Source organism: Halichoerus grypus, chromosome 3, assembly GCF_964656455.1.
Source record: "Halichoerus grypus chromosome 3, mHalGry1.hap1.1, whole genome shotgun sequence".
NCBI classification, from domain to species: Eukaryota; Metazoa; Chordata; class Mammalia; order Carnivora; family Phocidae; genus Halichoerus; species Halichoerus grypus.
In genome coordinates this window covers 175,002,550-175,029,524 of record NC_135714.1, presented here as the reverse complement: position 1 = coordinate 175,029,524, position 26,975 = coordinate 175,002,550, and the positions used below count along the sequence as shown (strand labels likewise).

At 39.4% G+C, this 26,975-nt stretch overlaps 1 protein-coding gene across 1 annotated transcript in view; it reads left to right on the top strand.

Moving 5' to 3' along the window:
• The window catches only part of KCNU1 (potassium calcium-activated channel subfamily U member 1), a 165,482-nt gene that overhangs the window by 115,936 nt on the left and 22,571 nt on the right, over positions 1–26,975 (top strand). Inside the window, 3 exon segments of the mRNA XM_036110253.2 lie at positions 12,258–12,354; positions 15,573–15,797; positions 17,183–17,347. Coding sequence (XP_035966146.1) covers positions 12,258–12,354; positions 15,573–15,797; positions 17,183–17,347 — 487 coding nt within the window.

Below are 26,975 nucleotides of genomic sequence, written 5' to 3'. Positions count from 1 at the left end.
ACTAAAATTAGAACAGAAATCAATGAATTAGAAACCAGAAACACAGTAGATCAGCTCAACGAAACTAGAAGTTGGTTCTTCGAAAGAATTAATAAGATTGATAAACCACTGGCCAGACTTATCCAAAAGAAAAAAGAAAGGATCCAAATTAATAAAATTATGAATGAAGGGGAGAGATCATGACTAACACCAAGGAAATAGAAACAATTATTAGAAATTATTATCAACAACTATATGCCAATAAACTGAGTAATCTGGATGAAATGGAGACCTTCCTGGAAACCTATAAGCTGCCAAGACTGAAACAGGAAGAAATTGACAACCTGAATAGGCCAATAACCAGTAAGGAGATTGAAGCAGTGATCAAAAACCTCCCAAAAAACAAGAGTCCAGGGCGGGATGGATTCCCTCAGGAATTCTACCAAACATTCAAAGAAGAAATAATACCTATTCTACTGAAGCTGTTTCAAAAAATAGAAACAGAAGGAAAACTTCCAAACTCATTCTATGAGGCCAGCATTACCTTAATCCCCAAACCAGGCAAAGACCCCATCAAAAAGGAGAATTTCAGACCGATATCCCTGATGAATATGGATTCCAAAATCCTCAACAAAATCCTAGCTAATAGGATCCAACAATACATTAAAAGGATCATCCACCGCGACCAAGTGGGATTTATCCCCAGGATGCAAGGGTGGTTCAACATTCGCAAATCAATCAATGTGATAGAACACATTAATAAGAGGAGGGAGAAGAACCATATGGTCCTCTCAATTGATGCAGAAAAAGCATTTGACAAAATACAACATCCTTTCCTGATTAAAACTCTCCAGAGTATAGGGATAGAGGGAACATTCCTCAAGTTCATAAAATCCATCTATGAAAAACCCACAGCGAATATCATCCTCAATGGGGAAAAGCTGAGAGCCTTTCCCTTAAGATCAGGAACACAACAAGGATGCCCACTCTCGCCACTGTTATTCAACATAGTACTAGAAGTCCTAGCAACAGCAATCAGACAACAAAAAGAAATAGAAGGTATTCAAATTGGCAAAGAAGAAGTCAAACTCTCTCTTTTCGCAGACGACATGATACTTTATGTGGAAAACCCAAAAGACTCCACCCCCAAATTACTAGAACTCATACAGCAATTCAGTAATGTGGCAGGATACAAAATCAATGCACAGAAATCAGTTGCTTTCTTACACACTAACAATGCAGCTGTAGAAAGAGAAATTAGAGAAACGATTCTATTTACAATAGCACCAAGAACCATAAGATACCTCGGAATAAACCTAACCAAAGAGGTAAAGGATCTGTATTCTAGGAACTATAGAACACTCATGAGAGAAATTGAAGAAGACACAAAAAGATGGAAAAATATTCCATGCTCGTGGATTGGAAGAATAAACATTGTTAAAATGTCTATGCTACCCAGAGCAATCTATACCTTCAGTGCCATCCCGATCAAAATTCCAATGACATTTTTGGAAGTGCTGGAACAAACAATCCTAAAATTTGTATGGAATCAGAAAAGACCCCGAATCGCCAAGGAAATGTTGAAAAAGAAAAACAAAGCTGAGGGCATCACGTTGCCTGATTTCAAGCTATATTACAAAGCTGTGATCACCAAGACACCAAGACAGCGAGACATACTGGCACAAAAACAGACATATAGACCAATGGAACAGAATAGAGAACCCAGATATGGACCCTCAACTCTATAGTCAAATAATCTTTGACAAAGCAGGAAAAAACATGCAATGGAAAAAAGACAGTCTCTTCAATAAATGGTGCTGGGAAAATTGGACAGCCACATGCAGAAGAATGAAACTTGACCAGTCTCTAACACCATACACAAAGATAAACTCAAAATGGATGAAAGACCTCAATGTGAGACAGGAATCCATCAAAACCCTAGAGAAGAACATAGGCAATAACCTCTTTGACATCGGCCACAGCATCTTCTTTCAAGATACATCTCCAAAAGCTAGTGAAACAAAAGCAAAAATGAACTTTTGGGACTTCATCAAGATAAAAAGCTTCTGCACAGCAAAGGAAACAGTCAACAAAACAAAGAGGCAACCCACAGAATGGGAGAAGATATTTGCAAATGACACTACAGATAAAGGGCTGGTATCCAAGATCTATAAAGAACTTCTCAAACTCAACACCCAAAAAACAAATAATCAAGTCAAAAAGTGGGCAGAAGATATGAAAAGACACTTCTCTGAAGAAGACATACAAATGGCTAACAGACACATGAAAAAAAATGTTCATCATCATTAGCCATCAGGGAAATCCAAATCAAAACCACATTGAGATACCACCTTACACCAGTTAGAATGGCAAAAATGGACAGGGAAAGAAACAACAAATGTTGGAGAGGTTGTGGAGAAAGGGGAACCCTCTTACACTGTTGACGGGAATGCAAGTTGGTACAGCCATTTTGGAAAACAGTGTGGAGGTGCCTCAAAAATTTAAAAATAGAGCTACCCTATGACCCAGCAATTGCACTACTGGGTATTTACCCCAAAGACACAGATGTAGTGAAAAGAAGGGCCATATGCACCCCAGTGTTCACAGCAGCAATGTCCGCAATAGCCAAACTGTGAAAAGAGCCGAGATGCCTTTCAACAGATGAATGGATAAAGAATATGTGGTCCATATATACAATGGAATATTATTACTCAGCCATCAGAAAGGATGAATACCCAACTTTCACATCAACATGGATTCAGGTTGTCAAAAGTTCCTTAACTTAAAGAGCTAAAACATAGGGAACCTCTAAGTGGGAGTGCCTGTGACCTTCCTGCCTTGTTAAGGCTACCTCATCCTGCAGATCCTCTTCTATGGCCCCCATACATGAAAAACCCTGACTCTTACCTTTCATCCCTAATAACAGCCCGGATTTAATCACTTCTTCTTCTTGTTAAGGAACACTAACCACAGCCTTTTCCCTCCCACCAGAGGCTCCTCCTTCAACACGGAGGAGATTATGCTAAGTGAAATAAGTTAAGCAGAGAAAGTCAATTATCATAGGGGTTCACTTATTTGTGGAACATAAGGAATAACATGGAGGACACTAGAAGAAGGAAGGGAAAAATGGGGGGCGGGAATTGGAGGGAGAGGTGAACCATGAGAGACTATGGATTCTGAGAAACAAACGGTTCTAGAGGGAAGCGGGGAGGGGGGATTGGTTAGCCCGGTGATGGGTATTAAGGAGGGCACGTACTGAATGGAGCACTGGCTGTTATACGAAAACAATGGATCGTGGATCACCGCATCAAAAACCAATGATGTATTGTATGGTGACTAACATAACATAATATAATTTAAAAAAAAAAAAAGACACCTGAAATCTGGTATGGTTATTGTTGGACTTTTGCCCTAGCATCCTGAGTGTGAGAGGATGAGTTCCTTTCAGATGCTCTAATGGAAGAGGTTGGAAGATTTCACAGAGCATGTAATTTTTTTATTCTTTCACAGAGTGTTGAGAGCTCAGACATAATTTGGAATCTATTTCCATGGAGATTTTGATATGGAGGAAAAAGAGATGATAGGAAATCATTTGCATTCTTGCAAAATAGTCAAGAAAGTACTCATCAGGAAGGCAGATACCATTTTTATTTGTATTAAGTGCCTGTATAATTCTATACAAATGTCAATTTATTCTAATGTACAAAAGACAGAGTGTTTAGCTGAAGCCTTTGACAATGCACTATTTTGGGTCTTCCATTTGGTCTACATTGGCAATAAAGAGGGACATGCCTGAACTTCTGCCTGCTGGGTGACTAGTGTGTTGGACCATGGGATGATCTTGTCCCTTCTCTGAAACTGGGTGAGAAAGATCCAAGCCAAAACTCACTTATCAGCATGCACAGTGGTTTCATAGCACAGGAGACATTTAGGGGAAACATACAAAGGAATTTTATTTGGTGGTGATTTTTAAATTATAGCAAAGTTCCCAGAAAGTTTGTAGAACCATTCTCTTTTCTCCTCTCTCCCTATCTCTCTCTCCCCCTCCCCCTTCCTCCCTCCCTCCCTCCCTTCTTTCCTTCCTCCCTCTAAATGGCTGCAGCTAAGTAAACAACATTGGAAAGTTCCTTCTGGAGCTTAAGCAGTAGAGGTAAGAGGTAGAGCATCCAGATAGTTTCTTGATGCAACAGGCTCGGCTTCAGAAAATCCCGATGTCACCTTCATAGTGACACATAAGAGAAGTGAAGGATTTGACATGCTGCAGAAACTTAATTTCAAGTTAGAGGTGACCAGAACAAGATGAACATTCTACTTCTTTCCTCCTTCGTTCTCATTCATCCTTAACTTAAAGAGCTAAAACATAGGGAACCTCTAAGTGGGAGTGCCTGTGACCTTCCTGCCTTGTTAAGGCTACCTCATCCTGCAGATCCTCTTCTGTGGCCCCCATACATGAAAAAACCCTGACTCTTACCTTTCATCCCTAATAACAGCCCGGATTTAATCACTTCTTCTTCTTGTTAAGGAACACTAACCACAGCCTTTTCCCTCCCACCAGAGGCTCCTACTTCTAACTTTTCACCTTTAATCAAGGCATGCCACTTTTAAAAAGGAGCCGTCATGTAGCCCATTGAGCAGAAGGAGGGCCCCATGTCCTGAGTGATCCCAAGTGGCCTCCCCTTCCATTATCCCCATTGCTTCTTGACAGGTCACTGGTGCTAAGTAAAATGTTCTAACACTCAGGATGCGTTTATTCAATGGCCTTCCCTCCAGTGATGGCTTCCAGATGGGAGGAAATTTTAAAAGTCTGTAGCCCTCAACACATCATTAGGTCCTTCCAGTGTTTCCAAAAATCTGTAGTCCCCAGCACACTGATAATCTCTCTCCATGTTGACATTCAGCAACAGGAATGTTAGAGAAACTAAGGAATGTAGATAAGGAGACTTCACAAACAACTCCTTATTTAGAAAGAAAACCCAATAGTATTCATGTACCCTGAAATTAGTTGTGTTTCCTCTGCACAATTTGTACCTTTCCATTTGATACCCCTTCCCTGTCTGTCTCTCTCTCACACACACACACACACAAGCACATGTATACAAGCACACCACACACTCAAACCAGTAACATTGTGGCGGATGCTATTTTTTCCTGTCTTAGTTTCTTCTGAAGGGTTATGATTATTGTTAATTGCCCAGACCAAGATTCTTACTTGGTGCCTAAGGAAATCGTTTTGGTCATGCTAATCTCTGACTCAAGCTCAATCCCTCAAAACCTTAGAAAATGTATCAATACAATGAAAAATTAAAAACTAGCTAGTTTTCAGATATTTCAAATTCCTACTTCCCACCTCCATATCCCACCAAAAAAGTAAAAGTCTTTGGCCTGAAATTCACATTTGCTTCAGTAATGTGCATTAGGATCAAAAGTATCAGTAACTGACTTGACTGTTCAGTTCCTAGTTCACTGAACAGAGAAGACTGTATCCCAAACTCTGTGGAAAATATTTTTCATTTAGGCCAACCTCTGTGTTTAGCATGTCATTTGGTATTTAGAAAGGTGTTGGGTGGTGTGGGAAAGAGCATCTAAAAATACAGCCCCATGCTGAAAAGATTGGCTATGGAGCTTGTTCTCCTGAGATGTGTGGCTTGCCCCGAGCCCCAGGCTCTTCTACCCAGGGCACAAACTCCAGCCTTTATTAGAGGTACCTGCTGCTTCAGGTCATGCCTCATTTCTCCTCACATTGTAGAAAATCCCAAATGCAATATCCATAAGGTATAAAGGGATTTAAATGAGGGTCTGTCTGGGGAATGGGCAAGGAAGAGGGAAACTGTCTTTTTTATCTTTCTCCTTGATCTTCTGTCTGGTAACCATTTAAATTCTGAGATGCCTATGTATGTTTTCATAGAAAACGCTCTGCAGAAAGCTGTCAGTTTATAGTCATCAGAAATAAAGCAAAGCTTAACAGAGAGATGCTCAAATGTGCGTTCAGATGTGGGTTTATCTAATAGAAGCACCATCCTATTCTTGCCTTCACCTGGTCTGGGACCACTCTGACCTTGTGTTTCACTTCTAAGCAAGAGGGTGGAAAAAATGTCTTTGTGGAGATTTTAAATTGTAAACATTGAAAACAGAGGCCATGGATTTGATAAACTCCATCTGTAAAGCAGCATTTAAAGGCAAACAGAACACTCTACTCACAGCTGATTTGGTTTACATTAGCACAGAGTTTATATTCTCCTATGTAGACTAAAATAAGATTACACTGAACACAATGATATCTTGAATTTTAATATGTCTCCTTTTTAAAATATCATTTACAGATTTTTAAAAAATCATACCCACAAACTTCACTATTAAAGTTTATAATACCACAATGATTTCTTAGGCAAAGAATCAAGAGACAGGAACCAGAGGAAGGTTGGAAGATATAATTCTCTGTATGTTTTAAAACATGCGGGTCTCTGACCACCCAACTATCTTTTCTTCCATTGAACATCAACCAGACCCACCTGTAGACAGAGGGGTGGAAGGTTTTCTGGGCATAGTGTTTCAAGTTATTCTTCCTTCCCTTTTCCTCCCTCCTTAGGGGCTTTTCCCCATTCTGGTAGTATAGTGCCCAGTTTTAGGGCTGAAAGTCTTCTGTCCTGGAAAACCCCAGTCCTGAGCACACAGTGGCAGCCATTCCCCTCCATTCCTAAGGCGTCCCACATGGCAACCAAAAGGCATGATGCTTTAGAGATAACCAACCTGCTGTCAACACATGGAATATCCCATGAGATTTCAGGGCCGGTTTTCTTGCATTTTACCTGGTAGTAAATGAGTCTCAGCAATGATATCTGGTCAAGCTGGAGGTTAAGGCACAGAGCCTGGTGCACACTTTTCCCTTTTCCTGGAAAAAGAAGTCTTCACAGAGGCCTTTCTAACAGGGAAGGTCGACTGTGTTCATTCCTCCTTCCTGAGATTCTTACATGGTTTCTTGGTCCTGAAAATTTCTCAGACCTCCCAGGAACCCTTTTCCATTTGCTCATACACAGGTTCCGAGGAAAATGGGCTGTTAAAAATTATCCATGATTTTAAACCTTAAGTTTCTCTCCAAGGTAAAAAATAATGCCTTGTTAAAAATTATCCATGATTTTAAACCTTAAGTTTCTCTCCAAGGTAAAAAATAATGCCTTGTTATGAATAAGTGGCAACCAGGTGAAACCGAGAAAAATGAAATCATGATGTGGCCATAAAGGCTCATATTCTGAAATTTGACGATTGCATGCATGTAGTGTGTAGGGGTGTGTGTAAATGTGTGCAAGACAGAGAGAGAAAGAGACAGGCACAGGATAGAGTGGGAAGCACTGATTATACAACTTGCTCTCACATTCCCAAATTTTAGGTGATTGTCTTCTTCCCAGAACACAAAAGGTGGTAGTCAGAATTGACGATCAATTAGTATTTTCAGATTAAGTATAAACTGAATAACCTCCGTCATTATATACGAGGTCATTAAAGAGAGGGCAGCTGTAGCCCGCAAGATACAAAATCCTTAGAAGCACCAAAGGCATCAATGGAACAGAGGATTTTCCCTCCATTTTTGGTGGGAACTTGATCACTACCTTCAAGATACAGTTTCAGTGGATTTTTCCGAAGATTGAACCAAGAAAGGCACTGAAACTCCTGGACACCCTGACACATTCCTCCCCACTCCTTTCCAACACTCAGCCAAAGGACTTGTCTTTTCTATGCTAAGAGTTTGAAACTTGTTACTTTTATTTAACTCAAGTCTTGAGCAAAAAAAAAATATATATATATATATGTGTGTGTGTGTGTATATATATGTGTGTGTGTGTGTGTATGTATATATATATATATATATATATATATATATATATATATATATATATACAAACACTATATATATATATATATATGTATATATATATATATTGTTCTGCATCTAGGCCAGAAAATTCTCTCCTAAGAATTTACAAGCCACCTATGGAGTTTTAAAAAGGCTTCAAATAGAATGGTTACAAGCCAGGGTTTCCTAACACATCCAAAAATGAGGCCTGCAAAAGAGAAAAAAAACCTGTCAGTGCCTTTTAAACTTTATAATAGATATTGTGAACAGTGGAGGATCTCATCCATTGGCAGATCATCTTCAAGAATAATCCGAGTCAAGTCTGTAAATTGGAGGAAATAATGACAGCAGACTTTTACACTCTTGGATACTGTGCTTCCTGACCTGGCACTGAAACCTACCCCGCCTTAACAGAGGACTTCCTACATGGTTTGATCTCTTTCATCAGATGCCACCATTGAAAACTAAAGGCACATGGTCCTTCAATTATATTTTCCTTTAAGTGATAGGATTCATACAGGATAAGTTGCTATGGATATGGAAGAATAAAAGTACTCTTCAGAATGGTTCCAGAAACCAGAGAGGAAAGAGCCTGCCTTCCTTAGCTGGGACAGGTTCAAGCTTGTACTCACAAGGCAATTGGCTTCATGCATACTACAACAGCCCAGAAAAGGGCTGTCATCAGCAAAGAAAGCTGGAGCCCTCATTCCCATGCTGCTCTGCACATCCACAAGTGGACTGGCTATAAAAACTATTCTCACCCAGCACACTAGACCTGTCAGCCTCTAAATATGGCAGTCAGAGACCTAACTCTGAGGACATTTCAGGATTTGATGCCTCCTGGATGCACCAAGGTAGAAGTATCTTACTTTGCTTGGGCAAGGAGAAGCCTATCTTGTGACCAGTGAACTCCCCTGCCCTCATCCCAAATATGTCCTGCTGAGGGCCTTCTCAGGTAACTCCTCCCATATTGCTTGCTAGCCTCTCCTACACAGAAAGGTCCCTCACCCAAGAGGCTTTTGCCTATGGTTAGGATGTGGCTTTTCCTTTCTGCCCTGGATGACCTGGATGGTGTTCTGTGGCTCTTTTTTCCCCCAATAGCATCAGCCTTTATGTTCTAATCTTCATTTCCTAGTTAATAAGACTGCTAGTGCCACACATTCCCACAGATGATGTATTATTCTCTTTAGGAAGGTATATTTCTGCAAGGATCATGTCATTTGCAAGGCATATGGCAGAAGGGAGCTATAGTTAAGGGATGGTGAAATAAGTTGCATCAGGTTTTGCTTGGCAAGGACACCAGATGGATGCCTTTATGATGAAGTGGGGCTCGTCCAGCCTTTTCTTTTATGCAGGTCTCCAACAGGTGTTTCCTCTAAGGCATATCTGTTTACCATAACATTAGAATGAAGAAAGATGTTGTCTGTGACAGCTTGTGTACATAGATCATGCTTTTATTATGATAGAAGAGTGTACAGTGATTGATTTGGTATTCCAAGTCAAGCTAAAATGTGCTTGAGAGAAGATCATTTTCCATTTGCCAAAAGGGCATTTAATTTTCAGACCAGGAGTCTTCATTTATTATGGGGATGGAGGAGGGGGCAGGAAGAGGGAGAAGGAGGGGAAAAGTAAAAAGGCTGAAGAAAGTGACCAGAAGAAAAATAGTAGCAGTTGTCGTAGATTTGGGTGCCAAGGGTGGGGAGCAGGAAGCCACCTCCCTGCAGGTAACTTGGTTATATTATATCAACATCTGAGGGATGGTGTCTAGGAAGCTACAAGTGGAGAGAAAAATAGATTCTATGAAGGAGTAATATAGCCAGTTCTCCAGATCCTGATAAAAATCAAAAACAGACTCTGGTCTTAGGTGTGTTCCCTGGTGGGTTTCTTTAACCACCTTGGCCTAAAGCCATCACCACCGTCCTAAGTAGTATCATTAAAAGAGCCTGTGTGGCTCTTAGAATTTGGGGTTGGAGCTGCAGAGTTAAGGATATTTAAACCACCAAAAGGCATGTTAATTTGAAAGAATAAGGTAACCCATTTTGGTCAAACTGACCGTGAGGCTTACATTGCAACATCTTCTAGGCAGGTAAATGACTAGAATCCACTAAGTTTACAGGGAGGTCATCAATGGGGAAGAAAACGAAGGATTGCATCTTGGCCTTGGCCAATCTCATTAGCAATAAGCTCTTAACTTTCCAAACTCTTCTCCCATGTCAGCTTCTCTGGGTCCTCTCTCTATCCCATTACTTTAAGTCTGACACTTCTAAGCTGACCATCTTAAGTTCCTTTGTCTGGAAAATTATGACTTAAGATAGTAATTTAGAAACTGACTAGGTTAAAGAGATCAAAATTGCTTGATATTATCTTAGAGTCTGAGTCTTTGGGCCAGGTGTTGAATAACAAACTGTATTAATTCACAGAAAAAAAACAAAACCCTCACCCTGCAGCACAGAGCACAATATGTTGTATTTCTCCCAGGACGTATAGTAAAATCTCGCAGGAGAGTGCTGTCATAACGTACTGTTTACCACAGCTGAACCTACAGTGTGACACTGTACAGTATGTCCCAAAAGGTGTTTCAAGGATATTTTTAAATAAATAAATGAATAAGTAGATGGTAAATGTGTGTGGTCAAATAAGTGTAAAACACTGGATTATATAAACTTGAAAGGATTTCTCTTTTGTACGACTTTTTTGAACCTTTCATAACACTAAAATGCAGTGTGAATCTCAAAGAGGGGACATTTTTCTCAAACTTTATTTGACTGCAGAAAGCATTTCCTCACAACTCTCCAGTTACTAATATTCCATGTAACATGTTTTTTAGAATAGGCATTTCTGTCAGAATAGGATGGATGTATGCTGTGGTAACAACCATGAAATCTCAGTGACTTAGCGCAACAAAGGTGTCTTTCTTTTTCACGTTACATGTCCAGCACAGGTCACTGAGGCCAAGGCACTCTGCTGTATGTAGGCACTCATGTTCTCAGGCTGGTCATCACTACAGCGGGTCAGGAGTAAGCCTGAAGAATCACACGGGAGCTTGTCCCTACATCAGCCATCACTTCTCCCATTTCATTGGTCAGAACTAGTCATGTGGCCCCATCTGGCTGCCCATCTGCTAAAGAAGGAAAGGAAAATTGGATCTTCTGAGCATCAGTAATCTCAACCTCAGCATTCCATTCAAATGGCAGCTTTACCATTTGTTAGCTCTTTGACTTTTATCCATAAAACAAGGAGTGGTCTTTAAAGTCTGGTAGAGACTGAAATGGTCACTAAGTATTTCAGTCACTTCCCATGTTCCTCAACCCCCATAAAGTTAGCAAGAGGCATGTGACTAGTTCTGGTCAATGACATGTGATCAAAAATGTGTGTCACTTTGGGCCATGGCAGTTAAAAGCCCAGGCTTGTTTCTCCAGTCCCTTTCTCTTCCCTTGCCTTAATGACTAAGGAGGATGCATTTTCTAGGTGTGTGACTCTAAGATGGTACAGCCTCTGTACCACTCTGAGTGGCTGTGTGGAGCACAGACAACTGTTCACCTGAGGAATATATGTAGTGTGAGTGAGAACCTGTGTTATGTTCAGCCCCTGGAATTTTGAGGTTGTTTCTACAGATTAAGCCTTGATTCTCCTGATTCAAATAGGCCCAGACTCTAAACTTTCTGTGCTTCTAGAAGGGTTTGCTCTCTTCTCTATTGAGCAAATATGCATTCCTTCAGATACAATGGGATTTTTTCCAAAGATTATCTAACCCTTTGGGTGGTTGAATATATTACATGACTAGCATTGTGCCCAACTGCAGTGTGGGGTGATCACATGGAGGGCTTTGCCAAGACTTAAACCAAGATTAGAGCAGAGTTTAGTTAAATTCAGGCCAGTGATGGAAGCTGTAAAGAATACAAAACACATATAATAAGGAAGGATGTTTCAACAGGAACTCATACAAAATGATATGGAAAGGAGAGGGGAGGAAAACAGGCCAAGGAGAGAGATACCATTCATGACTCAATCTCACAGCCTTTTAAATTCTATCTTCAGGTGCCCAAAACACCTCCCATGATTTCTCCCAAACAATAGTAGCCTCACCACAGTAGCAAAATCAAGAGCAAAAATAACTGCCTTCAAGGCACATATAATGTAAGGTAAAAGGAGAGCTTGATATATCTGCTAAATGCACACACATGCATGTGCACACGTGTGCATGCACGCACGCACACACACAAAGTGCTTAGTATGTTTTCAGCTGGATATGCTCAGCTCTTGGTGTCCTTCAGACATGAATCTTTATTCCAGAGTCTCACAGACCCAAGGTTATTCTCTTTGTGTTATTCTGTGCTTTGGGCTCAAGGTTCTGTTGAGTTTGACATCTTAGCTTTGTCACACCAGTGTCGCAAATGTTCTCAGCTAACTCTCCATTCTCCCTACTTAGGACTTTTCTGTATGAAACAGTACAAGATTCTGACCAGCTTGATAGCAGCGGTATGTTTCACTGGTGCAGAGCAATCCCTTTGGACAGTGTGATTCTGGTAGGTGATCTTGCACCAAATTTCAAATAAGATAAACCTACACCTAGGGTAAATAACGTCCTCACACTAGTTATAAGCACCTGCCATTTCTCTTTGTAAACTGTGAATTTCAAAGGAAAAACACATTCATCACCAGCCTGAATGGTATGCAGGGTAACAGATATGGCATTTGACAAAGACCATGTAGGTAATATGCTGGGATTTGAAACAATTAGATCAGATTGTTCAAGTCCTTCTTCCCCCCCCTACCTTTCACAGTTTAGCTGAGTCAGTTATTTAGAATAATGTTCTCCTGACACATTGCTGTTTTGCTAGTAAATCTAATTAATTTAAATGCACCAGGGAAACTATTTACAAAACTCTAAAGCCTTTCCTTTTTTTAAAGAAATACTTTCCTAATTATTGGTTTAAAGTTTGGATTTTCTATAGTGGTTTCTCTTAGAGCTGGCTGTACTTATACCTAACGCATTAGTCAAGAATGTATCTCCTAGATGCATAACATGGGTGAATCCTAATAGATATTGGAATCCTGTCTCTGTCTCTGTTCTCTCAAGGAAAATAACTAACTCAATTTACTGAAATGCCAGCAACTAAGATGTAAAAAGTCTATATCCTAATCCAGGCTCTGACACCTGCTTTCCAGGTCCACATCTATTCTCATTTTCCAGAGTTAGCAACGCAAGCATGATCTCAGTGGTTTACTTTGCAAGCAGTAGTTGGTAAATATAATCAAAGTGATTGTTTGTTGTATGAACGCTATATAATTTTTTCAACTATGACTAATTGATAATTATATCTTTTTCTTGCTTTCCCAAAGTAGTTCAGTTCACTTTTTTTTCCTGTTACACACACACACACACACACACACACACACACACACACAATCCTTGTGGCTTGGTACCAATGTCCTGACAGAATATGTTCCAATTTTTGTAAAAGCATGATCAATCATTTGATCAGAAGCATAAAATTGTCAGAACTGTCATATCAACTAGAAAACTATTAGGGTTGCTGCTGAAATTCACCACTTTAGCAATTATGTCTTCTTCTAAACTAAGCAAAATAAACTCCATTGAGCAGGAAGCTAAACATGTTTTCAGTGGGAGGGAAATCGTTAGAAAGGTTGAGAAGTTGGTTGCAGATGGAGGCATCCAAGAGACAAAAAAATAGAAATAGCTGATGTTTTATTATACCATATTTCTTAAGCACACAGACAGGTTGCTATGACAGATATCTCCTTTATGATACTTGATATGGAATATAGTTCAGAACACCAACTGAGTCTTTTGATAAGTTTAGAAGGGCTTCTAGTTTAAGAAATTCTAAAGGCTTTGAAACGTGTGACCGTAGAGGAGAAATGTCCATATTGCAGAATTCAGGGAGGCTTTGAATTTGGTTTCATTTGCAGAAGGGTCAAGTGGAAGTGGTCGATTTAAGTTACTTTGAACAAATAGTGCATCCTCCCCTTCCTCCAAAAGTCACCATCTTTCTCAATTGGGAGACAGTTTTGTGCCACAGTTTCTTGGAGAAATTGCCTCTCTGGCTGTGCCCATTAATGCACTCTGCCATGTATCTTGTTTCTAATTGTTTAGTTCTACTCAGAAGAGCAATCATTGGACTTCAGGCATGTTACATTAAATACCATTAGAGGCTTCATTATTCAAGTTAAAACTAATCGGATTAGCTAGAGACAATTATTTAATAGATTTGGTTAAGATTCACATCACTCTCCAGGAAGGCTCTCCAGACAAGTAGCTTTATTTCCCCTCACAGGGCAATTCCCTTTGAAAAGAGAGTATTTTCTAGTATATGCTAATTTGACAAACTAATTGTGGAGATGTCAGATGTTACTTATTTATCTTGTTAGGTTTTATCACCCCCTGTTTCACAGAAGCTTGTCATTTAACCCAGCTAAATATGGGCATAGGGCAGGATGATATATCCATTTGAAGTATTCTGAGTCTTCATGTGCTGAGGAATATAGACCACACTCATGTATGAAGTGCTTCTATATGCATTTAACCTGTTCTCTACCAGCTTCCAAGAGTCCTCCTCTGAAACTCTAGGAATTCAAAAGATTCAGAGTTGATTAACAGGTATTGAACAAGAGCTAATGAGTTGAGCACTGTACTTCCAATATATTATTTCATTTCCACAACAGAGTTAGCTTTTATTTTTTAAACCATTCAAACTTAAAGAAATTGAGTGTCAGAGGGTAAACTAGCTTGTTCACAGTCATACAACAGAATACAGAATCAAGTCTTCCTCCAGATCCAGTGCTCTTTCTAGCCCATTCTAGAGCCACGAGAGAAGACACTGACTCATTCCCTGAAAGAAATCAAAGGCTTGAAATGAATTTCCTACAGGAATATCATGTCTCTCTTTTTTTAAAGTTACATTTATCACTCTTAAAAGTCTCTGTGAATGTGGGGAAAAGCTCATTTAAATATTTTTCATGTATATGATTATTTGGAGGTACTACTTGGAGATACAGAGAAAATGTTAACAATCAGTGATGCTGATGGTAGTATGTGACATGTTCAAATGTTTGGGTTCAAATGGAATTTTTGTGACCTTTTCATTTCTTTTCTGCACTTTGCATAATGAATTTCCTCAACTCTGGAAAGCATCTGTTGAGTGAGTTTGGTATATTAGGTTGAACCATATGAAGTTACCAATACTCAACCATTTTTGACCCATAAAAAGGCAATTTCGTATGTTCCAAACTAATAGGTATTTTCATATGTATGAAAATCCACCAAAAATTGCAACATGTACAACTTTATGCGATTTTCAGGACTCACTAGAAGACATACATTTAGCAATGGAATTTGTAATGTTTTAGTTTTTCATTGAATCTTACTATAGTGCATATAAGGCCAAAACCACGTAATGAAAATAAAAGATGTGCTCCCCGTTTGGTTCTATGGTTTCACACCTTGAGGAATGACACTAATCTGAGTTTTAATTGATGCACTCCATGCTAATAAAAGACTTTAAAAAGTGGAATAAGAAGGAACTCCACAAAAAGATAAAAAGTATAATTGCCTCATGGTAGGTAAATTCCATTTTATGAGCAATTTGCAGAATTTCATTATCCTTATGAAAGTCCTCCTATGGATGTACCTGGAAGAGTTGGGATGAGGGGACAGAGCCCTCTTTGAGAGGCTCTCAGCTTGTTTCTAAAACTGACCAGACTCTGGCATGCTTATGCTTAGAAACGAATGGACAAGTCAAAACATGAGTTTCGGAACCATGTAGTAGCATGTGTCTTTGGAGATGCTACCTCAACATTGATGGGGCTTCGGAATTTTGTAATGCCCTTGAGAGCTAGCAGCTATACACGGCCGGAGCTGAAAGACATTGTGTTCATTGGGTCTCTGGATTACCTGAAGAGAGAATGGCTATTTCTCCGGAATTTTCCCCGGATATACATTCTACCTGTAAGTGTCACATTAGAGATAGTGAATATTTATAATGATGGCAACACTAATGGTACTAGCATTAATAAATAATAAAACAGTAGCTTGTAGTTGTATAGTGCTTACAGGTATTAAAAACTATTCTAAGCATTTTACATATATTAACTCATTTAACCCTCAAAATAATCCTATAGGGTAGATTTTAAAGGTGTTGGACTTTGGGCATGGAGAGAGTAGGTAACCTGTCCAAGTTTACACAGCAGGTAAGTAGCAGAACAAAGATTTAAATCTAGACATTGTGGCTCCAGAGTTTATGCCCAGGAGCCACTACATTTTATGTTTTATGTTTATAATCATATTTTATGGTCTTTATATAAATAAGAGTTTCTCTACATTTCTGAATCTGATTCTAACTTAATGTCCACAGCTAAACTGATACTAGCTAGCCTTTGTGCTCTTTCTCATCTTTTCTGAAGACGCATCTTTTATGGAATACATAATGCCACATAGTCCTTGATAGATGTATGAGAAAGAGGAATTAGGTTTACATTTCTGAGGAATGGATCCATTATGCATATGTGGCATTGTAGTTGTAATTGTATTTGCTCTGAACATTTATACACCAGTATGCTATTGTATGCCACTATTTCCCTGGATTAAAAAAAAAAAAAGTATGTGCAGTGTGAAATGCACCCAAACCATGTAACTTTTTCATGAAATAATGCTAACAATATATAATATTGTTCAAATTTCAAAAATGGTTCTCTCAAGGAACAAATTTCATTTGCTTCTTTAAAAAGCCACCATAAAGTTCTCTGCACTGTACCCTTACTTTAGGCCACAGAAAGGAAAAAAGGAAAAGGACCAGAAATCTCTAGATCCAGCTAGTGTTAGGAATTACTGGTATTCATATCTAAGCTACCTGAAGACAGAACCAGATCTATCCCTATTTCTCCACCAAATTGGGAAAGAAGCAACCACCACTATGCTAGTTAATCCAGAGGGTACAGAAAAGGTCGGCTGCAAGCAAAATTGTGGGGATGCAAAATTTGCCTTTAGATCCATTACTTCCCCTTTCTCTGAATGTTTCTTGTTACCCCTACTGTTATCCCTACTTTACTTCTCCCACTTGAATCATCTGAATGGATGCAGGGTCCTCCCTCTTTACCCTCCTTTGGCTCATCCAGACTTGCTCTCAGGTAGGGTCTGTGAAATTCAGTCTCACTAAGATATTAATGATCAATGAGGCTAAATGTGTTCAGATATCAGGTAACTAAGTCTTAAAACCAATTCAGTGAAGGCTGGAGAGGCTTTGGCTCAAAAATTGCATCCCACAAGAGGCATCACCATTATATAAAATCCCTCCATCTGAGAAGTCCCTCCTCTACTGGGTTTTCTCTCATTAGGGATCGGCACTCTTTCCTGAAGACCTCCATGCAGCCAACATAGAGGAATGTTCCATGTGTGCTGTCTTATCCTCCTCATCCAAGGCATCAAGCAACCCAGCTCTGGTAGACACAGAGACCATCATGGCCACCCTCAACATTGGATCACTGAGGATTAGCTGCTCTGCCCAGACACCTGAAGAATCACGTAAGAACAACTCCCTGATAGGAGGAGGTTAGAGAGAATGGAATAAGGAAAGAGAATTAACTCATCTCTGAAGTACTTTGATCATGGGGAGGAGGAGAGGTTGGATCAGTTATTGTCGAAGACCTCTTCCAACTCTGAGAATTCTGTAATAGAAGTAGCAGAGAGTTAAGTCCTTGGTAATCCTAAATCAAATGAAAAACTCTTTCCATCTCCTAAACGGAATGCATGTAACAGTTTTCCCACTGAATTTTAAGTGCTGTTTTTGTTATTAATTAAATATTAGATAAGATAGAAATTGGCATATTATTATAATTAATAATATTTAGTAGTAGTAGTATCAATTCTCATTATATCTTAGAGATGCTCCACTACTATTCCTAGTTTAATGTTTGAGAGAATGAAGTATAATTCTCTCTTACTCTTTTTTTTAATTTTATGTTATTATGTTATGTTAATCACCATACATTACATCATTAGTTTTTGATGTAGTGTTCCATGATTCATTGTTTGCATATAACACCCAGTGCTCCATTCAATACGTGCCCTCTTTAATACCCATCACCAGACTAATACATTCCCCCACCCCCCGCCTCTAGGACCCTCAGTTTGTTTCTCAGAGTCCATAGTCCTCATGGTTCGTCTCCCCCTCTGACTTCCCCTCCTTCATTTTACCCTTCCTACTATCTTCTCTCTCTCTCTTTTTTTTTAACATATAATGTATTATTTGTTTCAGAGGTACAGGTGATTAATCAGTCTTACACAATTCACAGTGCTAACCATAGTATACCCTCCCCAATGTCTATCACCCAGCCACCCCATCCCTCCTACCCCCCCCACCACTCCAGCAACCCTCAGTTTGTTTCCTGAGATTAAGAATTCCTCATATCAGTGACATCATATGATACATGTCTTTCTCTGATTGACGTATTTCGCTCATTATACACTCTAGTTCAATCCACGTCATTGCAAATGGCAAGATTTTGTTTTTTTCTGATGGCTGCATAATATTCCATTGTATATATATGCCACATCTTCTTTATCCATTCATCTGTTGATGGACATCTTGGCTCTTTCCATAGTTTGGCTATTGTGTACATTGCTGCTATAAACATTGGGGTGCACGTACCCCTTCGGATCACTACATTTGTATCTTTGGGGTAAATACCCAGTAGAGCGATTACTGGGTCATAGGGTAGCTCTATTTTGAGGAACCTGCATACTGTTTTCCAGAGTGGCTACACCAGCTTACATTCCCACCAACAGTGTAGGAGGGTTCCCCTTTCTCCGCATCCCCGCCAACATCTGTCGTTTCCTGACGTGTTAATTTTAGCCATTCTGACTGGTGTGAGGTGGTATCTCATTGAGGTTTTGATTTGGATTTCCCTGATGCTGAGAGATGTTGAGCACTTTTTCATGTGTCTGTTGGCCATTTGGATGTCTTCTTTGGAAAAATATCTGTTCATGTCTTCTGCCCATTTCATGATTGGATCATTTGTTCTTTGGGTGTTGAGTGGAGAAGTTCTTCATAGATTTTGGATACTAGCCCTTTATCTGATATGTCATTTGCAAATATCTTCTCCCATTCTGTCAGTTGTCTTTTGGTTTTGTTGACTGTTTCCTTTGCTGTGCAAAAGTTTTTTATCTTGATGAAGTCCCGATAGTTCATTTTTACCCTTGTTTCCCTTGCCTTTGGCTATGTTTCCAGGAAGAAGTTGCTGCGACGGAGGTCGAAGAGGTTGCTGTCTGTGTTCTCCTCTAGGATTTTGATGGACTCCTGTCTCACATTAGGTCTTTCATCCATTTTGAGTTTATTTTTGTGTGTAGTGTAAGGAAATGGTCCAGTTTCATCCTTCTGCATGTGGCTGTCCAATTTTCCCAACACCATATGTTGAAGAGATTGTCTTTTTTCCATTGGACATTCTTTCCTGCTTTGTCAAAGATTAGTTGACCATAGAGTTGAGGGTCCATTTCTGGACTCTATTCTGTTCCATTGTTCTATGTGTCTGTTTTTGTGCCAGTACCATACTGTCTTGATGATTACAGCTTTGTAATAGGGCTTGAAGTCAGGAATTGTGATGCCAGCAGCTTTGCTTTTCTTTTTCAACATTCTTCTGGCTATTTGGCGTCTTTTCTGGTTCCATACAAATTTTAGGATTATTTGTTCCATTTCATTGAAAAAACCTGAGGGTGTTTTGATAGGGATTGCAATAAATGTGTAGATTGCTCTAGGTAGCATTGACATCTTCACAATATTTGTTCTTCCAATCCATGATCATGGAATGTTTTTCCATTTCTTTGTGTCTTCCTCAATTTCTTTCATGAGTATTTTATAGTTTTCTGAGTACAGATTCTTTGCCTCTTTGATTAGATTTATTCCTAGGTATCTTATGGGTTTGCGTGCAGATGTAAATGGGATTGACTCCTTAATTTCTCTTTCTTCTGTCTTATTGTTGGTGTATAGGAATGCCACTGATTTCTGTGCATTGATTTTCTATCCTGCCACTTGACTGAATTCCTGTATGAGTTCTAGCAGTTTTGGGGTGGAGTCTTTTGGTTTTCCACATAAAGTATCATATCATCTGCAAAGAGTGAGAGTTTGACTTCTTCTTTGCTGATTTGGATGCCTTTTATTTCTTTTTGTTGTCTGATTGCCGTTGCTAGGACTTCTAGTACTATGTTGAATAGCAGTGGTGATAGTGGACATCCCTGCCGCATTCCTGACCTTAGGGGGAAAGCTTTCAGTTTTTCCCCATTGAGAATGATATTCTCTGTGGGTTTTCATAGATGGCTTTTATGATCTTGAGGTATGTACCCTCTATCCCTATACTCTGAAGAGTTTTGATCAAGAAAGGATGCTGTACTTTGTCAAATGCTTTTTCTACATCTATTGAGAGGATCATATGGTTCTTGTTCTTTCTTTTATTAATGTATTGTATCACATTGATTGATTTGTGGATGTTGAACCAACCTTGCAGCCCAGGGATAAATCCCACTTGGTCGTGGTGAATAATCCTTTTAATGTACTGTTGGATCCTATTGGCTAGTACTTTGGTGAGAATTTTTGCATCCATGTTCATCAGGGATATTGGTCTGTAATTCTCCTTTTTGATGGGGTCTTTGTCTGATTTGGGGATCAAGTTAATGCTGGCCTCATAAAATGTGTTTGGAAGTTTTCCTTTCATTTCTATTTTTTGGAACAGTTTCAGAAGAATAGGTATTAATTCTTCTTTAAATGTTTGGTAGAATTCCCCTGGGAAGCTGGCTGGCCCTGTGCTTTTGTTTGTTGGGAGATTTTTGATTACTGCTTCAATTTCCTTAGTAGTTATAGGTCTGTTGAGGTTTTCTATTTCTTCCTGGTTCAGTTTTGGTAGTTGGTACATCTCTAGGAATGCATCCATTTCTTCCAGATTATCTAATTTGCTGACATATAGTTGCTCATAATATGTTCTTATAATTGTTTGCATTTCTTTGGTGTTGGTCGTGATCTCTCCTCTTTCATTCATGATTTTATTTATTTGTGTCATTTCTCTTTTCTTTTTGATAAGTCTGGCCAGGAGTTTATCAATCTTATTCTTTCAAAGAACCAGCTCCTAGTTTCGTTGATCTGTTCTACTGTTCTTTTGGTTTCTATTTCATTGATTTCTGCTCTGATCTTTATTATTTCTTGTCTCCTGCTGGGTTAGGCTTTATTTGCTGTTCTTTCTCCACCTCCTTTAGGTGTAGGGTTAGGTTGTGTATTTGAGACCTTTCTTGTTTCTTAAGAAAGGCTTCTTTGCTAAATACTTTCCTCTTAGGACTGCCTTTGCTGCATCCCAGAGATTTTGCACACTTGTGTTTTCATTTTCATTGGTTTCCATGAATTTTTTAAATTCTTCTTTAATTTCCTGGTTGACCCATTCATTCTTTAGTAGGATGCTCTTTAGCCTCCATGTATTTGCATTCTTTCTGACTTTCCTCTTGTGATTGAGTTCTAGTTTCAAAGCACTGTGGTCTGAAAATATTCAGGGAATGATTCCAATCTTTTGGTACCGGTTGAGACCTGCTTTGTGACCTAGGATGTGATCTATTCTGGAGAATGTTCCATGGGCACTAGAGAAGAATGTGTATTCTGTTGCTTTGGGATGGAATGTTCTGAATATATCTGTGAAGTCCATTTGGTCCAGTGTGTCATTTAAAGTCTTTATTTCCTTGTTGATCTTTTGCTTAGATGATCTGTCCATTTCAGTGAGGGGGGTGTTAAAGTCCCCCTCTACTATTGTATTGTTGTCAATGTGTTTCTTTGCTTTTGTTATTAATTGGCTTATATAATTGGCTGCTCCCATGTTAGGGGCATAGATATTTACAATTGTTAGATCTCCTTGTTGGATAGACCCTTTAAGTACGATATAGTGTCCTTCCTCATGTCTTATTATAGTCTTTGGTTTAAAATCTAATTTGTCTGACATAAGGATTGCCACCCCAGCTTTCTTTTGATGTCCATTAGCATGGTAAATGGTTTTCCACCCCCTCACTTTCAATCTGTGGGTGTCTTTGGGTCTAAAATGAGTCTCTTGCAGACAGCATATCAATGGGTCTTGTTTTTTTATCCAATCTGATAGCCTGTGTCTTTTGATTGGGGCATTTAGCCCATTTACATTCAGGGTAACTATTGAAAGATATGAATTTAGTACCATTGTATTGCCGGTAAGGTTACTGTTACTGTATATTGTCTGTGTTCCTTTCTGGTGTATGTTACTTTTAGGCTCTCTCTTTACTTAGAGGACCCTTTTCAATATTTCTTGTAGGGCTGGTTTCGTGTATCCAAATTCCTTTAGTTTTTGTTTGTCCTGGAAGTTTTTTATTTGTCCTTCTATTTTCAGTGACAGCCCAGCTGGATATAGTATTCTTGGCTGCATATTTTTCTCATTTAGTGGTCTGAATATATCCTGCCAGTCCTTTCTGGCCTGCCAGGTCTCTGTGGATAGGTCTATTGCCAATCTAATGTTTCTAACATTGTAGGTTACAGACCTCTTGTCCCGAGCTACTTTCAGGATTTTCTCTTTGTCTCTGAGACTCGGAAGTTTTACTATTAGATGTCAGGATGTTGACCTATTTTTATTGATTTTGGGGGAGGTTCTCTGTGCCTCCTGGATTTTGATGCCTGTTTCCTTCCCCAAATTAGGGAAGTTCTCTGCTATAATTTGCTCCAATATACCTTCTGCCCCCCTCTCTCTTTCTTCTTCTGGGATCCCAATTATTCTAATACTGTTTGTTCTTATGGTATCACTTATCTCTCGAATTCTGCCCTCGTGATCCAGTAGTTGTTTATCTCTCTTTTTCTCAGCTTCCTTTTTCTCCATCATTTGGTCTTCTATATCACTGATTTTCTCTTCTGCCTCATTTATCCTAGCAGTTAGAGCCTCCATTTTCAATTGCACCTCATTAATAGCCTTTTTGATTTTGACTTGGTTAGACTTTAGTTCTTTTATTTCTCCAGAAAGCGTTTCTCTATTATCGTCCACGCTTTTTTCAAGCCCAGCTAGTATCTTTATAATTGTCATTCTGAACTCTAGTTCTGACATCTTACTAATGTCCATATTGATTAGGTCCCTGGCAGTCGGTACTGCCTCTTGTTCTTTTTTCTGAGGTGAGTTTTTCCATTTTGTCATTTTGTCCAGAGGAGAACAGATGAATGAGAAAACAAAATGCTAACAGGGTAACAATGACCCCAGAAAAATATACACTAAACAAGTCAGAAGAGACCTGAAACCAGGGGAAAAGAAGGGGAAAGAAAGAAAAAAGAAAAAAGAAAAAAAAAGAATATGATCAAACATGATCAGGCTGGTGAATAGATCAGTGCCACACACTAGATTTTGGGCATATTTTGGTCTGTTAGAGGAAACTGCCTCCCAAAATTTTAAAGAAAGAAAAACTTATATATGTACAAAAATAAGGGTAAATATGGTGAAGGGATGGAATATGATTGTAAAGATGAAAATTATAAAAGATTTTATAAAAGGAATTGATAAGAAGTTGGTTGAAAAAAGAAAAGAAATTAAAATTAAAAAGGGAGAGAATGTGATCAGGCAGGAGACTAGAACAAAGCCATACACTAGAGATTTAGGGTATATTTTGGTCTGTTAGAAGAAACTGTATTTCAAAATTTTAAAGAGAGAACAACATATATATATATACCAAAAATAGGGTTAACTACTATGAAGGGATAGAATATGACTCTAAAAATGAAAAATAAAAAAGATTTTTAAAAAGGGGATTGATAAGATGTTGGTTGAAAAAGGGAAAAAGAAAAATTCAAAAAAAAATAGAAGAAGAAAAAAAAGAAAATTAAAAAAATTAATTTTGAGAGACTAAAGAATCAGCGGGAAAAAAGCCATGAATTCTATGTGCTGTATTCCCCTAGTGCTGGAGTTCTGCCATTCTCATTGATCTGTAAACTTGGTCTTGGTTGGCTGTTCTTGCGGATCTTCTGGGGGAGGGGCCTGTTGACCAAGTGTTTCTATCTCTGGCACATGACCCTGTTTGGAGTCTCCAAACCCAGCAGATTCCTGCGGTGCACTCCAGCACCGATTCTCCTGGGGAGAAGGGGAGTCTCCCCGGATCTGCCACTTGTTGGGTCCCTGCTGGAAGAGCAGTGGCCCGACTGTGCCACGGATCACGGTTTATGGCAACCCCGAGCTGAGAGCCCACTCCTTGGCTCTGTCTCTGCAGCCAGCTTCACTGTTCCAATACCTGGGAGCTCTGCCGCACTCAGGCATGCCTGGTCTTTCTGTGACCCTGAGGGTCCTGAGACCACACTGTCCCTGCGAGGGTTCCACCCCCACTTAGCCACTGAAGCGACATCCCTCAGCAGAGCAGACTTCTAAAAGTTCTGATTTTGTGCTCCGCTGCTCTATCACCTGCCGGTAGCGGCCGACAGAGGCTCCCTCCCACCGCGGTCTATCTTCCCGAATATCGCCTCGGATTCACTTCTCCGCATGTCCTACCTTCCAGAAAATGTCGCTTTTCTGTTCAGAGAGTTGCTGCTATTCTTTTCTTTGATCTCCTGTTGAGTTCGTAGGTGTTCTGAATGGTTTGATCCCTATCTAGCTGAATTCCTGGGACCAGACGAAATGTAGGTCTCCTACTCCTCTGCCATCTTGCTCCTCCCCTCTTTTACTCTTTCAAGATTCTTTCAATTTATGAACTTTAGAAGACTATCGCTAAGGTCTCTTCTGACTTCCATAGACTAAAAATGTCATATTGTAGCTTCAGATTGGAAAGAGATGGTAAGAAGCAGGATCTATTCAGGATAGGGATCAAGTTTTTTCCTCCTTTGTATTCCTCTTAGTGCCTAGTACAATTATGGTCACTTAGGTGCTTACCACCTACCTAATGAATTGAAGCAAATGAGCCAGTAAGCTGGACTCTTGAGGAGTTCCCATACATTTCACTGTACCTAACTGTTTGAGGTAAATTCCCACTAAAAATTGTGGTTCCCCTTCTCCCCCCCAAATAGGAAAAGGCTTATCTATTAATCTATTTCTGAAATTGACTACTAGACATTCAACCTAATATGAAAGTAACTATTAGTGAAGAATTTTCTGTATCTAAAACAGATTTTCAAGTCAAAAATAAAAGTAAATCATTGTTGGGGTCCCCTCCATCCAGCCATTTCCCTTGGAGATGTTGATACTCAGGATCAGGAACTCAGTCCTCTAGCTGTGCAGCTGCTGAGCACAGCTGTTCCACTGTGCATGGAACTTGGAGTGGTCAGACATCACAGAAATTGCGAGGCTTTCATGATTATGGTTGTGGATAAAAATGTTCATGAATCAAATTAGGAAACCAAAAGAGCTCTCTCTGACTCCCAGGTCACTGTTGCTAGGTGGGAAAATAGAAGGTTCTTGGACCAAAGGAGTAAGTGAGTAATCTAGCCTAATCTTTGGTAAGTGAACTGAGCCAGCTACTTGAGACACCCTTCCTAAGCAACAAAAGCCCAGTTGGCACCCAGAGCTTCAGGGTGTTTTGCGAAGCAGACTAATAACAAAGCACTTTATGAATAGCAGAGTGCCATGAAAATCCAGTCTAAGGAGGTATGAGCCATATCACTACTAAACAAATCTAAAAATGCTGTTGTGTTCTGCACATAAATCCTTAGCTTAGCAATTAGGCTCACTCAGATTTACACAAGATATGTGTGTGGTATATGTGTGAGTAGGTGTGTATGTGAGTACACCATGCTTACAACTTTCTATGATTGGACAGAGAAGAAGTATTCACTTTAAAGGCAATATCATCAATATGCAAATGAAAATGCCCGCATAACATAGCCTGGGATAAACTGACATCGGCCATCTAGTTAATCATCTGGGTGACTTGTCCTTCCTATGACTAGTTTTACTTAAGTCTCACATCTTACATAGGCTAGAAAGAGAGAAACCTGTGAATTTAATTCTGGTTTCTTTTATATCTAGTAATTTTCATCCTTTAACTTATTTATTAATTCAACAAAACAATGTTGTTCTTGTATGATGTGCCATGTACTCTGTTACAGGTTAAAAGGTTGCCCTCAAAGGAGAAAGATGAATTGGTAAAAGGAGGTAAAGGTGAGGGGGAAAAAGATTTGGAAAGGAGGCAGAAAAAATGAAGGAATATCAAAGTATTTCAATCATTATGAAGAATGAGTAGGTGCTCTCCCCAAAGATAAAAACAAAAGTTTAGAGAAAAATGTATTGTGTAGTCCTTGCACCATTTCTTTTATGGATGTCATCATACCCATTTGTGTAACCAGGAAATGCAGATCCAGTCAGGCTCTACTGTGCCACCCAACAAAGGTCATGGAGTCTGCTTGTCTGGCACCATAGCATCAGTAAAAGTCACATTATGAACTTGTGAAAAGCAAAGGATCATTACTCAGAAATTTCATTAATGACTCTGGCATTATAGGAATCTGCCTGGAGTTTATATACAGAAATTCCCAATCCTCAGAGAAGCCTGTTTTGTTCTCTTAACCATTCTTCCCATTTCATATTAATACTACTCTTGTACCATCCTTAAGAGGTGGAAATGGGAGTACATGCCTCCAAGAATTGACAGTATAAAGGATTGTGAAATTCTTCTAGGAGGCAGAGAACACCTTGCATGCTGAGTACCAACATAAGACTAGCCAATGGGCAGTTCACTTTCCCTTCCTCTAGGATAATGGTTATCAATCAGGAACAGTTTTGCCCCCAGAGGTCATCTGACAATGTCTGGAGACAGTTTTGGTTGTCACAACTTGAGGGGATACTATTGGCAGCTAGTGAGTAGAGGTCAGAGATATTGGTAAACATCCTACAATGCACAGGACAGCCCCACATAGTTTCAAACAAACAAACTTTTGGGCCCCAAATGTTAATCATATCAAGATCAGAAACCTTGCCCTTGCATATCTGGTGAGACATTTGTGGGATCAGTGGGCTTTCCCACATCTTCAGTCATGACAAACTTATATATGAAGGCCATCTTGGACCACCAAAGCTATTCCATACGGTGATTCACCGAGGGATGTTGGGGGTTGGGGACAGCAGAGTGAGGACTCTCTGAAAGATCTGTAAGAATGCCAGCCCTCCTGGACATTTCCATGGG